Genomic DNA, 16,858 nt, shown 5'->3' with positions numbered 1-16,858 from the left:
AGACCGTGTGATGTCCCAGCGAGCAGTCAGAACGCCACGGTCTGTATGATCGATTTCAGGACAGTCGCCTTTTGGTTAGGATTTGCGCTGTGGCTCAGGTATCAGACAATAACCACAGTCAGATGACGACGCAGGAGAAACTTGTAAAGAGAACACAGGATCCGCTTGGCCGTTGCTGCCGGACTTTTTAGTTAACCCTGTGCTGTGTGGTTGGAGCAGGGCACACAGGCTCTCCCATGCCAGGCTCTGTGTTCGGGGTGAAATATTTGCCCCCCTCCTCTGTGCAGCAGGGGGAGGAGGCTGTAGGAGGGGTAGGGGGTATCAGATCACATGCTGAAGCCCTGCCCAGGCTGTAATGAGAGCTCAGCCCTCCCTCCCTACTCATAAAGAGACCCCCGGCCTCTCACTGCAAACTTCTTCTCTCCCAGCAAAGCCTGAGCATCAACAAGAGCCCAGCGCGTCTGCTGCCAGGACTCCGGGGGCATCTGATGGGCACAGAGTGGCGGGCAGGATAAGGGCGACTTCTGACACTACCACAATACCACCCCCTGGATATATGCCATCCACCTAATACCACCCCCTGGGCATATACCACCTATCTAATATCACCCCATGGGCATATACCACCCCCCGGGGGATATGCCACCGTCCTAATACCACCACACAGCCAGTCTGGGTATTTCCCCCATGTGATACCACCAGCCATCCTGGGCATACATTTCGCCTGTGATACCACTACTCTTCCTCGGATACACTGTGCCTGTGATACCACTACTCTGCCTTGGATACATTGCGTCAGTGATACCCAAGCATTGGATACACTGCGCCTGTGATACCTCTACTCTGACTTGGATACATTGCACCTGTGGGACCATCACCCTGCACCTTTGATACGACCGCTTTCCCTTGGCAGAGATTGTGTGACTCTTTCCTGTGGGCGCCATGCTGAGCAGGTGGGCACCATCCTCACTGCTCTGCCTGCTGCTCATTACTGACATGGGTCAATCCCTGAACCCCCTGGTCCACACCTGTGAGGCTAATGGCAGCACTTACTATGTTGGGGAGTGGTACTTCTTGGACTCGGATCATTGCACCCAATGTGAGTGCACGGCAGAGGGCCCTGCATGTACCCGCACCGAATGCACTGCTCTGCCACCTGCCTGCATGCACGTCAGCCACTACCCCACCGACTGCTGCCCGCGCTGCGAGAAGATCGGCTGTGAATACAGAGGAGAGGTGTATGAACTAGGGGAGCACTTCCAGGTAATACTCATGTATTGTAACCCCCTGGCAATGTACACACACATCATACACATCATACACACACATACACAGATACCCACCTCTACATCACACACACACACACAGATACACATCATACACACACATACACAGATACCCACCTCTACATCACACACACACACACACAGATACACATCATACACACACATACACAGATACCCACCTCTACATCATACACACACACAGATACACATCATACAGATACACATCATACACACACATATACACATACACAGATACACATCATAAACACACAGATACCCACCTCTACATCATACACACACACACACACACATCATACACACACATACACAGATACCCACCTCTACATCATACACACACACAGATACACATCATACACATACACACACATCATACAGATACACATCATACACACACATATACACATACACAGATACACATCATAAACACACAGATACCCACCTCTACATCATACACACACACACACACATCATACACACACACACATACACAGATACCCACCTCTAGATCATACACACAGATACACATCATACATTCTCACAGATAGACATCATACACACACACACAGTACACATCATACACATACACACACATCATACAGATACACATCATACACACACATATACACATACACAGATACCCAGCTGTACATCATAAACATACACAGATACACATCACACACACACACACACATTATGTATACAGGCAGGGACGGGGGCCGTTAATACCTTTCAGATGCAGGGAGACATATAAAACCTGCTATAGTTGGCATTAGATTTCTTGCTTGGTGCAGGTTGGGGCACATTTACTACGGGCCGGTCACAGTTTTCTGTCGGACTTTGCACATTCTTTTTAGAGCTAACTCCTTGGAAACTCATTAAGAAATGTCCGCGCCACATTTGTGTTGCACGTGACCCTTTTGTATTACAACTGCACTATACTTCACTGCACTGAAGGGGGTGCTCTGGGGCGCACTCGGCCCGTGCGCCACATTTATCATGCAAAGTTTGATAGAATTGTCTTGCAGGTCCCATGGCAAAGGTGCACCAGAAAAAAGTTGGTGTACTCAGTCTCGGCAGTGCAAGGGGGCGCCAGAAATCCTGAATCTGGCGCCCCCTGCACACTACACAGGAAACTGCACATAGTAGCTCTAGTGTCGCATGTCGATTTGTAACGATGTCGCCGCCCCCCTCTGTAATGATGTCACCGCCCTCCCTCTGTAGTGATGTCACCACCCTCCCTCTGTAATGATGTCACCGCCCTCCCTCTGTAGTGATGTCACCACCCTCCCTCTGTAATGATGTCACCGCCCTCCCTCTGTAGTGATGTCACCGCCCTCCCTCTGTAGTGATGTCACCGCCCTCCCTCTGTAATGATGTCGCCGCCCCCCTCTGTAATGATGTCGCCGCCCCCCTCTGTAATGATGTCACCGCCCTCCCTCTGTAGTGATGTCAACGCCCTCCCTCTGTAGTGATGTCAACGCCCTCCCTCTGTAGTGATGTCAACGCCCTCCCTCTGTAATGATGTCACCGCCCTCCCTCTGTAGTGATGTCACCGCCCTCCCTCTGTAGTGATGTCACCGCCCTCCCTCTGTAGTGATGTCACCGCCCTCCCTCTGTAGTGATGTCACCGCCCTCCCTCTGTAGTGATGTCACCGCCCTCCCTCTGTAGTGATGTCACCGCCCTCCCTCTGTAGTGATGTCAACGCCCTCCCTCTGTAGTGATGTCACCGCCCTCCCTCTGTAGTGATGTCACCGCCCTCCCTCTGTAGTGATGTCACCGCCCTCCCTCTGTAGTGATGTCACCGCCCTCCCTCTGTAGTGATGTCACCGCCCTACCTCTGTAGTGATGTCACCGCCCTCCCTCTGTAGTGATGTCACCGCCCTCCCTCTGTAGTGATATGACCGCCCTCCCTCTGTAGTGATGTCACCGCCGCTCCCTCTGTAGTGATGTCACAACCCTCCCTCTGTAATGATGTCACCGCCCTCTCTCTGTAGTGATGTCACCGCCGCTCCCTCTGTAGTGATGTCACCGCCGCTCCCTCTGTAGTGATGTCACCTTTCCCCCCTCTCCCCCGTAGTGAGGTCACGGCCCCCCCCCCTCTGTAGTGATGTCACCGTCCTCCCCTCCTCTGTAGTGATGTCACCGCCGCTCCCTCTGTAGTGATGTCACCACCCTCCCTCTGTAATGATGTCACCGCCCTCCCTCTGTAGTGATGTCACCGCCGCTCCCTCTGTAGTGATGTCACCGCCGCTCCCTCTGTAGTGATGTCACCTTTCCCCCCTCTCCCCCGTAGTGAGATCACCGCCCCCCCCCCCCTCTGTAGTGATGTCACCGTCCTCCCCTCCTCTATAGTGAGGTCAAGGCCCCCCTCTGTTGTATTGTTGGGTTTGTACTGGTTCGTATGGGTCAATCTCAGGGTGGGCCTACACTGCTGGTTAGTCAGTATTTCCCAGCATCCCCTGCTTCTGGATCACAGGAGCTCTATATGGAATGTGAAAGCTTTTGAGTTCTTTGTTGAGATCTGTGATGCCGAGGGTCAAATTTTTGGCTGTGTGTCTCGCGGAGGATATGGTGTCGGCGCAATTACATCAGGACAATCACACAGGAAAATCTGAGGGCCCACAATTCGGACATAACATGTAATAACATGTAAGGTTCTGTAGTGATGTCACCGCATTTTAGTGATGCCACCGGCCTCCCCTGTAGAGATGTCACCGACCCCCCTCTGTAGAGATGTCACCTACCCCCCCCCCCCTGTAGTGATGTCACTGACCCCCCCCTGTAGTGATGTCACTGACCCCCCCCCTGTAGTGATGTCACCGACCCCTCTGTAGTGATGTCACCCCCCCTCCTGTAGTGATGTCACCCCCCCCCCCCCATGTAGTAAGGTCACCGCCCCCTCTGTAGTGATGTCACCACCCTCCCTCTGTAGTGATGTCACCGCCCCTCTGTAGTGATGTCACTCCCCCCCCCCACACTTTGTAGTGATGTCACCGCCCCCCCCCCCCCTGTAGTGATGTCACTGATCATCGGCGAGGGCTAGAGATGGGTAACCTGCCGGTTCTGTAGACAGAAGTTTCGTGCTGACACATGCAGGGGCCGCTGGTGTCAGCTCCTGGGGGCCTGAGTTTCTCATGTGATATTCTAAAACACACAAATGGCTTCCATATGAGTCCACAAGCTGCAGGCGGGGGCCGGGGGGCACATTCCTGGGAAACCTGTCTGCACGGCTCATCCTGGAACACTGCTACGAAGCTACAGCTCAGGAGGAAATCTATAGGAGAAGATAGAGAATCTCCATGGGCATATATGGGGGCACCAGGAGGGCTGTGGAGGTCACTGTTATGGGGGGCTGTGGAGGTCACTGTTGTGGGGGGCTGTGGAGGTCACTGTTGTGGGGGGCTGTGGAGGTCACTGTTGTGGGGAGCTGTGGAGGTCACTGTTATGGGGGATGTGCAGGTCACTGTTGTGGGGGGCTGTGGAGGTTACTGTTATGGGGGGCTGTGGAGGTCACTGTTATGGGGGGCTGTGGAGGTCACTGTTATAGGGGTTCTGCAGGTCACTGTTATGGGGGGCTGTGGAGGTCACTGTTATGGGGGGCTGTGGAGGTTACTGTTATGGGGGGCTGTGGAGGTCACTGTTATGGGGGGCTGTGGAGGTCACTGTTATGGGGGGCTGTGGAGGTCACGGTTATGGGGGGCTGTGGAGGTTACTGTTATGGGGGGCTGTGGAGGTCACTGTTATGGGGGGCTGTGGAGGTCACTGTTATGGGGGGCTGTGGAGGTCACTGTTGTGGGGGGCTGTGGAGGTCACTGTTATGGGGGGCTGTGGAGGTCACTGTTATGGGGGGCTGTGGAGGTCACGGTTATGGGGGGCTGTGGAGGTTACTGTTATGGGGGGCTGTGGAGGTCACTGTTATGGGGGGCTGTGGAGGTCACTGTTATGGGGGGCTGTGGAGGTCGCTGTTTTGGGGGGCTGTGGAGGTCACTGTTATGGGGGGCTGTGGAGGTCACTGTTATGGGGGACTGTGGAGGTCACTGTTATAGGGGTTCTGCAGGTCACTGTTATGGGGGGCTGTGGAGGTCACTGTTATGGGGGGCTGTGGAGGTCACTGTTGTGGGGGGTTGTGCAGGTCGCTGTTGTGGGGGGCTGTGGAGGTCACTATTATGGGGGGCTGTGGAGGTCAGTGTTATGGGGAATGTGGAGATCGTTGTTATGGGGGTTGTGGAGGTCGCTGTTATGGGGGGCTGTGGAGGTCACTGTTATGGGGGCTGTGGAGGTCACTGTTGTGGGAGGGCTGTGGAGGTCACTGTTGTGGGGGGCTGTGGAGGTCACTATTATGAGGGGTTGTGGAGGTCGCTGTTATGGGGGGCTGTGGAGGTCGCTGTTTTGGGGGGCTGTGGAGGTCACTGTTATGGGGGGCTGTGGAGGTCACTGTTATGGGGGACTGTGGAGGTCACTGTTATAGGGGTTCTGCAGGTCACTGTTATGGGGGGCTGTGGAGGTCACTGTTATGGGGGGCTGTGGAGGTCACTGTTGTGGGGGGTTGTGCAGGTCGCTGTTGTGGGGGGCTGTGGAGGTCACTATTATGGGGGGCTGTGGAGGTCAGTGTTATGGGGAATGTGGAGATCGTTGTTATGGGGGTTGTGGAGGTCGCTGTTATGGGGGGCTGTGGAGGTCACTGTTATGGGGGCTGTGGAGGTCACTGTTGTGGGAGGGCTGTGGAGGTCACTGTTGTGGGGGGCTGTGGAGGTCACTATTATGAGGGGTTGTGGAGGTCGCTGTTATGGGGGGCTGTGGAGGTCGCTGTTATGGGGGGCTGTGGAGGTCGCTGTTATGGGGGGCTGTGGAGGTCACTGTTGTGGGGGGCTGTGGAGGTCACTGTTGTGGGGGGCTGTGGAGGTCACTGTTGTGGGGGGCTGTGGAGGTCACTATTATGAGGGGTTGTGGAGGTCACTGTTATGGGGGGCTGTGGAGGTCAGTGTCATGGGGGGCTGTGGAGGTCACTATTATGAGGGGTTGTGGAGGTCGCTGTTATGGGGGGCTGTGGAGGTCACTGTTGTGGGGGGCTGTGGAGGTCACTGTTGTGGGGGGCTGTGGAGGTCACTATTATGAGGGGTTGTGGAGGTCGCTGTTATGGGGGGCTGTGGAGGTCGCTGTTATGGGGGGCTGTGGAGGTCAGTGTTATGGGGGGCTGTGGAGGTCACTGTTGTGGGGGGCTGTGGAGGTCACTATTATGAGGGGTTGTGGAGGTCGCTGTTATGGGGGGCTGTGGAGGTCACTGTTGTGGGGGGCTGTGGAGGTCACTATTATGAGGGGTTGTGGAGGTCGCTGTTATGGGGGGCTGTGGAGGTCAGTGTTATGGGGGGCTGTGGAGGTCAGTGTTATGGGGGGCTGTGGAGGTCAGTGTTATGGGGGGTTGTGCAGGTCAGTGTTATGGGGGATGTGCAGGTCAGTGTTATGGGGGGCTGTGGAGGTCAGTGTTATGGGGGGCTGTGGAGGTCACTATTATGAGGGGTTGTGGAGGTCACTGTTATGGGGGGCTGTGGCGGTCACTGTTGTGGGGGGCTGTGGAGGTCACTGTTGTGGGGGGCTGTGGAGGTCACTATTGTGGGGGGTTTTGGAGGTCCCTGTTGTGGGGGATTTTGGAGGTCGCTGTTGTGGGGGGCTGTGGAGGTCACTGTTGTGGGGGGCTGTGCAGGTTACTGTTGTGGGGGGCTGTGGAGCTCGCTGTTGTGGGGAGCTGTGCAGGTTACTGTTGTGGGGGGCTGTGGAGGTCACAGTTGTGGGGGGTTTTGGAGGTCGCTGTTGTGGGGGGCTTTGGAGGTCACTGTTGTGGGGGGCTGTGCAGGTTACTGTTGTGGGGGGCTGTGGAGGTCGCTGTTGTGGGGGGCTGTGGAGGTCGCTGTTGTGGGGGGCTGTGGAGGTCGCTGTTATGGGGGGCTGTGGAGGTCACTGTTATGGGGGCTGTGGAAGTCACTGTTATGGGGGATGTGCAGGTCAGTGTTATGGGGGGCTGTGGAGGTCACGGTTGTGGGGGGCTGTGGAGGTCACGGTTGTGGGGGGCTGTGGAGGTCACGGTTGTGGGGGGCTGTGCAGGTCACTGTTGTGGGGGGCTGTGCAGGTCACTGTTATGGGGGGCTGTGCAGGTCACTGTTATGGGGGGCTGTGCAGTTCACTTTTGTAGGGGGCTGTGGAGATCGCTGTTGTGTGGGGCTGTGGAGGTCACGGTTGTGGGGGGCTGTTGAGGTCACGGTTGTGGGGGGCTGTTGAGGTCACGGTTGTGGGGGGCTGTTGAGGTCACGGTTGTGGGGGGCTGTGGAGGTCACTGTTTTTCTGGGGCTGTGGAGGTCACGGTTGTGGGGGGCTGTGGAGGTCACGGTTGTGGGGGGCTGTTGAGGTCACGGTTGTGGGGGGCTGTGGAGGTCACTGTTTTTCTGGGGCTGTGGAGGTCACGGTTGTGGGGGGCTGTGGAGGTCACGGTTGTGGGGGGCTGTGGAGGTCACTGTTTTTGGGGGGGGTCACTGTTGTGGGTTGTGAGATTCGCTGTATTGGAATCTGTCAGGAGTGTATCAGGGAGAGGCTGTGGCCTATATCAAGCCTCTGCCTAAAATATAAGATGAAAATTACACCTACCGTAACGGTAATTGGATTTCCCATTTAGTCCACAGCAGCACGTGAGGCACAGGCTCTTCTACAAGAAGTTTGCACATTGTTTTCACTACAACCGATAAGTCCTGATTTGCTGATAGATTTATCTGATAATGCTTACAGAAAGTATTGGGGCTAGCCCAGGTAGCTGCTCCAAAGATACCCCGGCCTGTCCGGCCTAGGACGCCGCCATAGCCCAGGTAGCTGTTCCAAAGATACCCCGGCCTGTCCGGCCTAGGACGCCGCCATAGCCCTGGTGGAATGAGCTTTTAATCCATTTTAATTTCCTTTTATGATAACATAAGGAAATAGTCATGTTAATCCACCAGGGGGTAACCGAAGCTTTACTCTCCACTTTACCTTTCTTTGTCCCCTGAAATTGTACAAGAAGAGGGTCAGAGCCCCTAAACTCTTCTGTACGCTGCAAGGAAGGAAGACGCACTTGTTAATGGCAGAAGGAAGATATTTTGGGATTATCTTTGAGTGTTTTACTGTATGGGGCTCTACAGGAAAAGGCTCGGATCTCCCTTACGTGTCTAGTGGTAGAGATGGCTAAGGGGAAGAGTAAGATAACAGAGACATACCTGAGAGAGAGCTTCATACAGGACACTGGTTAACACTGATTATACCAAAGGTAAGATCCCAGGGATGAACGGAAGTCTGGAGGCTGGACTCTATAAGCCCCTTTGATAAACCTTATAATACGGTAATTGGCCAATCCACCAATTTACAATACAAAAAAGTACTAAGGGCCATTAAAGTTAGAGACTCTGAGACCCGTGTCAAGTCCATTTTGCAATAAGAGAATTTTGACACGGCTTCCTTTCATTGTTGAACTCTCTGGCTTTTGCCACCATAATCCTTAAAGGGAAGAAGTTTGGGATGACCACAACTCTTCCTCGAACTGGCCGTCCAGCCAAACTAAGCAGTCGTGGGAGAAGAGCCTTGTGATAGGTAAAGAAGACCCCAAGATCCCTGTGGCTGAGCTCCAGAGATGCAGGAGGGAAATGGGAGTCTCCTATCACTGCAGCCTCCAGCAGTCGGGGCTTTATGGCAGAGTCCGGAAGCTTCTCTTCCGTGCAAGACATATGAAAGCCGCATACAGGGGCAGATTTACTTACCCGGTCCATTCGCGATCCAGCGGCGCGTTCTCTGCGGTGGATTCGGGTCCGGCCGGGATTCATTAAGGCAGTTCCTCCGACGTCCACCAGGTGGCGCTGCTGCGCTGAAGAGCATCGGAACGCACTCAAGTACACCGGCCTATTCCTAGTGAAGGTGAGTGCAAGTTCCGCAACACTTTTTTTTGTAAAATGCGGCGGTTTTTCCGAATCCGTCGGGTTTTCGTTCAGCCACGCCCCCCCCCCCCCCATTTCCATCGCGTGCATGCCAGCGCCGATGCGCCACAATCCGATCGCGTGCGCCAAAATCCCGGGGCAATACAGGGGAAATCGGTGCAAATCGGAAATATTCGGGTAACACGTCGTGAAAACGCGATTCGGGCCCTTAGTAAATGACCCCCACAGTGTGCAAAACGCATGAAGGATCCCAGACTACCAGGAATAAGATTCTCTGCTCTGATGAGAATAAGATTGGACTTTTTGTTGTTAATTCTAAGCGGTGGAGAAAACCCGGCGCCACTCATCACCTGCCAAATACAATCCCAGCAGGGACACATAGAGGGCAGCATCATGCTATGTGCTGGTCACTCCACTTTATTCATGTAATGTGCTGGTCACATGTCTGTATTCATGTGCTGGTTGCACCTCTATAGTAAAAATAAAAATAATCTTTATATAGCACCATCATAATCTGTAACACTGGTCCCACTTCTATATTCATGTAATGCGCTGGTCCCACTTCTATATTCATGTAATGCACTGGTCCCACTTCTATATTCATGTAATGCACTGGTCCCACTTCTATATTCATGTAATGCGCTAATCGCTCCTCTATATTCGTGTAATGCGCTAGTCGCTCTTCTATAGTCATGTAATGTGCTGGTCTCTCTTCTATATTCATGCAATGTGCTGGTCCCACCTCTATATTCATGTAATGTGCTGGTCCCACCTCTATATTCATGTAATGTGCTGGTCCCACCTCTATATTCATGTAATGTGCTGATTCCTCCTCTATATTCGTGTAATGCGCTAGTCGCTCTTCTATATTCAGGTAATATGCTGGTCGCTCTTCTATATTCATGTAATGCGCTGGTCCCTTCTCTATATTCATGCAATGTTCTGGTCCCACCTCTGTATTCATGCAATGCGCTGGTCGCTCTTCTATATACATGCAATGCGCTGGTCACTCTTCTATATTCAGGTAATGCGCTGGTCGCTCCTCTGTATTCATGTAATCCGCTGGTCACTCTTCTATATTCATGCAATGCGCTGGTCGCTCCTATATATTCGTGTAATGAACTGGTCGCTCTTCTATATATCCCACCTTGTTGGACTCCTGTGTGTGTATCCTGATATCTCTCTTTGTCTTTCAGCCCTCGGAGTGTGAACAGTGCACCTGTGATCTGGATGGAATCGCCCGCTGCCTGGTAGCCGACTGTGCCCCGCCACCATGTGTGAACCCTGTGTATGAGAAGGGAGAGTGCTGCCCTCGATGTAAAGATGGTGAGTATGAGATGATGGAGGGTGGATCTGCAGACAGTTTCACGTATATATGGATCTTCTGCATTATGCCACCGTAATGTACAGGAGCCTCCTCTGTGCTTCCATTATGTGCAGGAGCCCATCGAGCTCAAATGACTGGTGCTTATGATAGATGGACTGACTGCTCCCCTCTGTAGATCTCTGCTGGAGCACACAGTGACTGAACCTCACGTTATTTGGACTGACTGCTCGCCTCTGTAGATCACTCCTGGAGTACATAGTGACTGGAGCTCAGGGTGGTTCGACTGACTGCTCACTTCTGTAGATCACTGCTGGAGCACATAGTGACTGGAGCTCAGGGTAGTTGGACTGACTACTTACCTCTGTAGATCACTGCTGGAGCACAGGGTAGCTGAACTGACTGCTCACTTCTGTAGATCACTGCTGGAGCACATAGTGACTGGAGCTCAGGGTAGTTGGACTGACTACTCACCTCTGTAGATCACTGCTGGAGCACAGGGTAGATGAACTGACTGCTCACTTCTGTAGATCACTGCTGGAGCACACAGTGACTGGAACTCAGGGTAGCTGAACTGACTGCTCACCACTGTAGATCATTGGTGGAGCACACAGTGACTGGAGCTTAGGGTAGCTCCAAATTTGTAGGAAATCTCCCATCACTATCCATCATGATAAACCAGGGACATTACTCATAGATCCAGGGACCAGGACTGTGTTATCTTCTTATATTTCTTATCCATGGCCTCCTTCCTCCAAAAATCAACTTTTATGCTAATAAGCCTGAGTGTTCCCAGAGCCCCTCTGTGCTGTAGCTTCACACACTGTTACATTGAGTAGAACATGTCTCACCCTTCCCACCCCGCACATCCTGCTGTTGCTAGAGTCTACAGGCAGAGGGAAGGGGAAACACGTTGTGCTCCTTGTAACAGCCTGTGATGCTGCCATGTGGAGAGGCTCTAGTAATGTCCCTCGGAGCCCTTCTGGCTCATTAACATAATTTTATAAGTGGATTTTAGAAGGAAGGAAGCCATGGATAGCAGATATAAGGTGATTCCCGCAGCCCGGGTGCTTGGATCTATGAGTTATGTCCCTGGGTTGTGTTGGGAGATCTCCCTGCTCTGTCACAGCACCCTGTCACATCATTGTAGCTTCCATCCAAGAAGAATCATGTGGCTCGGAGCGTCAATGATGTTCCTTCTCCTCCTTCCTGCAATCCCAGGATGAGTCCTGTTAGAATATCATTAAGAGTGGTGCATCCTGCAGGTGGAGCCCCCCAAACTACACAGAGGGCACCGAGCGCCACCGCTGCTGGAAAACTTACAATTGTAACAAAAATCGGCGAGGAAGTGAATGAAATAGCTTTCATTACTGTAGTGATGAGTATGAGTGGCCACTCTACAGCCTGATCCTGGATGTGACCTCACACTTATCTCCCCATCACAGGTCCCAATTGTTATGCTGACGCCTCGCAGAGCCGCGTGATTCCCGCCGGTCAGTACGTGTGGGTGGACTCGTGTACAAAGTGTCGGTGCCATGATGGGCAGGACGTGGGCTACTGGGAAGGAAACCGCCTGGCCAAATGTGAGAAGACCAAGAACTGCAGCACAGAGGGGGCAAACTCCTAGGGGGAGGGCCTATCATCACTTGTCTGCAGGGGCGGGGCTAGACTCCTCGTGGGCGGTTACCCATAATGTAACAATAGACATGTAGACAGGAATGTGTATATCCACATCTTGTGGATGAGCAGCCCTATGCTGCTTAGGATACTGGGGGTAGTAGTCTCTAGCAGTTCCTCTGTGTGTGCTCCACCTACTTTTATTAATAAACTTTCTTTGTGTAGCCTCAGGCTCCGCCTCATCATTAGGCCTTGTTCACACCTAATGGTGCTGATCCGGGCACCATGCTCCTCGCTGGACACAAGAATCGCAGAATTTTTAACAATTATTTTATGAAAACTGTAAAGACGGAGGTTACAATATTATTGTCTCCAAACCCCGACACAAGTCATAGAAAAAGAACTACAAGAAGCATCCGAACCCGCACAATCATAGAAAGGGGCGGAGTCACCCAACGCCCCTCCCCCAGGGCGGCCCCATAACTTACACTCCGGAAGTAAACCGATTCCAGGACACACGGCGAGAGGTGTTACCTCTGCTGGAGGCCTCATTTACATGTAACTGCCACTTGAAGGGGCGGTATCACCAAACAGAAGAGAAACAGTTCTGGTGCAATTGCGGTGTCTGACAAGTGGGTGGTACTTAACAGGAAAGGGTGTGGATTTCTAAAACGAGGCTTATTATGTGCAACGAGTAAAGTAAGTTGTCCTGTAGCAGACGTAGCATCCGCCTCGCTGACATTCCAGCTCTTTTGCTTCTTCTCTGTTTGGACTGTCGTGTAATGTGAACAAGCCCTTGAAGTAGTCATCAGCAGCGACTGGCCCTCCCACTCCCATCATGCCTCTGGCTGGGAGATCTCATACACCTGGACCAGAGCTTATTCAAGGGATGTGTAACCAGCTGTTACCCTACTATCACCCGCTCAGGGCAGGGATGAAATATCCTTACTCCTAAATCATGTGGCATAGCAGAGAAGAGTCAGATTTTACCTGAGTTGAGTCAAGTTTAAAAGGCTGCAGGGGTAGTGTCACTTCTGCTTCTATAGCACCTAGAAACATGTTGCTGGTGCCATATTAAAGATAACAATCTCATGACATCAAGGATAAGCAGGGAATCCAATCTAGTAGATGTAAATATGCTTGTCTAATGTATGGAATACTTTTTACCCACTCTACAACCAAAAATATGGGCAGTCACCCTAGGCTACAGAAACCAAATAAATTTGATATCCTTACATGAGTTTGATAGGTTGTGTTCATAGTTATTTCTTCTATTAGTGAATGTTCAAAATTCCCTGTTAAACTTGAGTCTATTTATGCTGCTGATATTTAATCTTATGGACTCAATAAAAATACTAGAAAATAAAAGCTAATGATCCCTACATTAGTCACAAGCTACAGAACCAAAGACTTGGACAGATACATATTAATTTCCCGCCTATTTCTTTCTCTGCCTCTATATCTAGACCCTCCCCCAACAGCCTCTAAATATGACTCATCTCAGGTAAAATCTGACTCTTCTCTGCTCATTGTCACACATATTCAGAGGATATTTTTTTAATAGGTAAGATTTCTAGGAAGGACATTTCATCCTCCACCTAAGGGGGTGACAGTATAGTGTGGTAAGTGCAGGGATTCTGTAATGAAACATCAGGCCGCTGCAGAGTCGTATAAATACCCTGATCTCTCTTCCCATAGTAGGGCTCCTAGAAGAGGTCCTGTGTCCTTTGTCTGGGTGCTCTGAGGTGCGGACAGGTGTGCAGCTGCAATACTGACCAGCACCTAACAGGTTAAATGTGCAGAAGGAACTTTTCCACATCTGGTGCCGATCCTGCTGTTTCACCATGTTGTATACTCCAGTCACCTCCAGAGCTGCAAATGCAGCTCCAGATGTTACCGCAGCATAAGTCTCGATGTGACTGATTGTGCACAAGATATGAGATACCTGCAGAGTTGTATCTAGTACAGGACATGATGTACCAGCAGAATGTAGAATGCAGCTCTGGATGTGACTGGAGTCCATTTATACAGAAATTCATTCTTTGCCATCAGAGGTGAAGTTCCTGAACTTGGATCATGTGATCATCATGTTTTAGTGGCTGCAGAGAGGTAAGTGGTGATGCCTGAAATCTGGTGAGTAAATGTGGCCCCCAGCAGTGGGCGGCTCCAGCCATTGCGCCCCCCCTGGAAGCCCCCCACACGCTCCTGGACGACATCTGTGGATAAGTCACATGCATGGACTGCGGGGTCTCCGGGAATCTCATGCACATCTCTAATATATTCAAGTCCAGATACAGAAAAACCAAACCAGGATGTAAAAACCGCGAGGGTGAAACCGGAAACCTCAGGATGTGGAGGGTTAAATGACGGTCCTGCGCCTCATGGAGGGTCCTGGTGGTGACCCCAGTAACCTGGTCGAGCACATTACATTCCAGACCGCGGAGAGCGATGTCCAGACTTTACCAGAAATCTGCAAATATTGGTAGAAAACACTACAAGTCTCACAGTGCGACGCAGCAAATCGTACCGCGTGGTGGGGGCTCTCCGCCAAAGTCAATGTCCCAGCATTAGAAACCAGCAGAATTGTGACTGCAGCTCTGGGTGTGACTGGAGTCGGGTATGATTGACCCCCTCATAGGTTCAAAAACAGAAACAAAATTTGTAAAAAAATTAAAATAAATGCAGTTTACAGTGATAAGAAGAAAGAGGAGATGCCGCACATTGTGTCCCTGTGGCTCATGATCGGGAGTAGAGGAGCCCCCCATGCCCGGAGGAGCCCTTGCATCCTGAAAGCAGAGGAGCCCCGAGTGAACAGGAGTCCCCCATGTCCGGCCGCAGAGGAGTCCTCCGGGAGAGCAGGGAATCCCTCTATCCAGGAGTGGAGGGGTCCCCATTGACCGGGAACGGAGGAGGAACCCTCTATTCAGGGGTGGTGGAGTCCCCATTTCCAGTAGCAGAGGAGTCCTCTATCCTGGAGAGCGGAGCCCTCTATCCTGGAGTGGAGGAGTCCCCCATGTACAGTAGCGGAGGAGCCCTCGTGTCCCGGAGAGCAGAGAATCCCTCTATCCAGGAGTGGAGAAGTCCCGGTATACAGTAGTGGAGGGGTCCCCATTGACCAGGAGCGGAGGAGGAACCCTCAATCCAGGAGTGGTGGAGTCCCCATGTCCGGGAGAGCAGAGAAGCCCTCTATCCAGGAGTGGAGGAGTCCCCGTTTCCAGTAGCAGAGGAGCCCTCTATCCAGGAGCGAAGGAGTCCTCTATCCAGGAGTGGAGGAGTCCCCGTTTCCAGTAGCAGAGGAGCCCTCTATCCAGGAGCGGAGAATCCCTCTATCCTGGAGTGGAGGAGTCCCCGTTTCCAGTAGCAGAGGAGCCCCCTATCCAGGAGCGAAGGAGTCCTCTATCCAGGAGTGGAGGAGTCCCCATGTCCGGGAGAGCGGAGAAGCCCTCTATCCAGGAGTGGAGGAGTCCCCGTTTCCAGTAGCAGAGGAGCCCTCTATCCAGGAGCGAAGGAGTCCTCTATCCAGGAGTGGAGGAGTCCCCGTTTCCAGTAGCAGAGGAGCCCCCTATCCAGGAGCGAAGGAGTCCTCTATCCAGGAGCGGAGGAGTCCCCGTTTCCAGTAGCAGAGGAGCCCTCTATCCTGGAGTGGTGGAGTCCCCATGTCCGGGAAAGCGGAGGAGCCCCCTTGTCCAGTAGTGGAGGAGCCCTCTATCCAGGAGCGGAGGAGTCCCCGTTTCCAGTAGCAGAGGAGCCCCCTATCCAGGAGCGAAGGAGTCCTCTATCCAGGAGCGGAGGAGTCCCCGTTTCCAGTAGCAGAGGAGCCCTCTATCCTGGAGTGGTGGAGTCCCCATGTCCGGGAAAGCGGAGGAGCCCCCTTGTCCAGTAGTGGAGGAGCCCTCTATCCAGGAGCGGAGGAGTCCCCGTTTCCAGTAGCAGAGGAGCCCTCTATCCAGGAGTGGAGGAGCCCTCTATCCTGGAGTGGTGGAGTCCCCAAGTCCGGGAAAGCGGAGGAGCCCCCTTGTCCAGTAGCGGAGGAGCCCTCTATCCACAAGTGGAGGATTCCCTGTGTCCAGGAGAGCGGAGGAGTCTTAGCTGCTATCCCCGGGACGGCCGCGGTGGAGGTTTCCCGATGTCCACGGTGATATTGGTATACATGGGGTATTTGGAGAAGTGGACCAGCTGATAGCGCAGCGTGTTGATCCCGTCCTTCTTCATAGTCACCTTTGTGTTCTGGATCTTTGTAAATCTGAAAGAAGAAAGTGGAAAAACTGCTCAGAACATCTTCCAGCAGCAGACACAGACACAAAACCCATTATCAGCACTGGACTTATACACAGGTCACATCCAGAGCTGCAAATCTTATCCTCTACACCAGTCACATCAGAATCTGCACACTTCTCTCATACAGGTTCTTGCACTGGATTGGCGTCACAAGAAGTGAATTGATGATCCTTAATCACAGCAAAGCAACCACCGAACCAGCAGGGAGTGCAGAGAGATGAGACATCTGACAACATTCTCTATAATGTATGATTGTATCTAAGTGTATATGATGTGTAGATGATCTGTGCCAGTCTTACTCTGTCCCCAGGGTGCGGCTTAAGTGGCATTCATTTTCTGCTGTGTTTTGTGTGTGTGCACTGTGGCTAAGGTTGCTACTATGTCA

General features: G+C 52.4%; 2 protein-coding genes across 2 annotated transcripts in view; one reads left to right on the top strand and one right to left on the bottom strand.

The window, feature by feature from the left end:
- Nucleotides 1-357: 357 nt before the first annotated feature.
- On the top strand, nucleotides 358-12,419 carry LOC140104471 (von Willebrand factor C domain-containing protein 2-like). Its single transcript, XM_072128027.1, has 3 exons — nucleotides 358-1,263; nucleotides 10,451-10,580; nucleotides 12,024-12,419. Exons 1-3 carry the CDS (start codon nucleotides 943-945, stop codon nucleotides 12,203-12,205), a joined length of 633 nt encoding a protein of 210 aa, XP_071984128.1. The 5' UTR covers nucleotides 358-942; the 3' UTR covers nucleotides 12,206-12,419.
- A 95-nt stretch (nucleotides 12,420-12,514) lies between these two features.
- B4GALT2 (beta-1,4-galactosyltransferase 2) overlaps nucleotides 12,515-16,858 on the bottom strand; it is a 29,151-nt gene continuing 24,807 nt past the window's right edge. The window contains exon 7 of the mRNA XM_072128026.1: nucleotides 12,515-16,438. Within this exon, the coding sequence (XP_071984127.1) occupies nucleotides 16,288-16,438 (151 nt within the window). The 3' untranslated portion in view covers nucleotides 12,515-16,287. The remainder of the gene's footprint in view (nucleotides 16,439-16,858) is intronic.

This window comes from Engystomops pustulosus, chromosome 10 (assembly GCF_040894005.1).
Source record: "Engystomops pustulosus chromosome 10, aEngPut4.maternal, whole genome shotgun sequence".
Lineage (NCBI taxonomy): Eukaryota > Metazoa > Chordata > Amphibia > Anura > Leptodactylidae > Engystomops > Engystomops pustulosus.
This window is presented reverse-complemented; position numbering and strand designations above follow the sequence as displayed.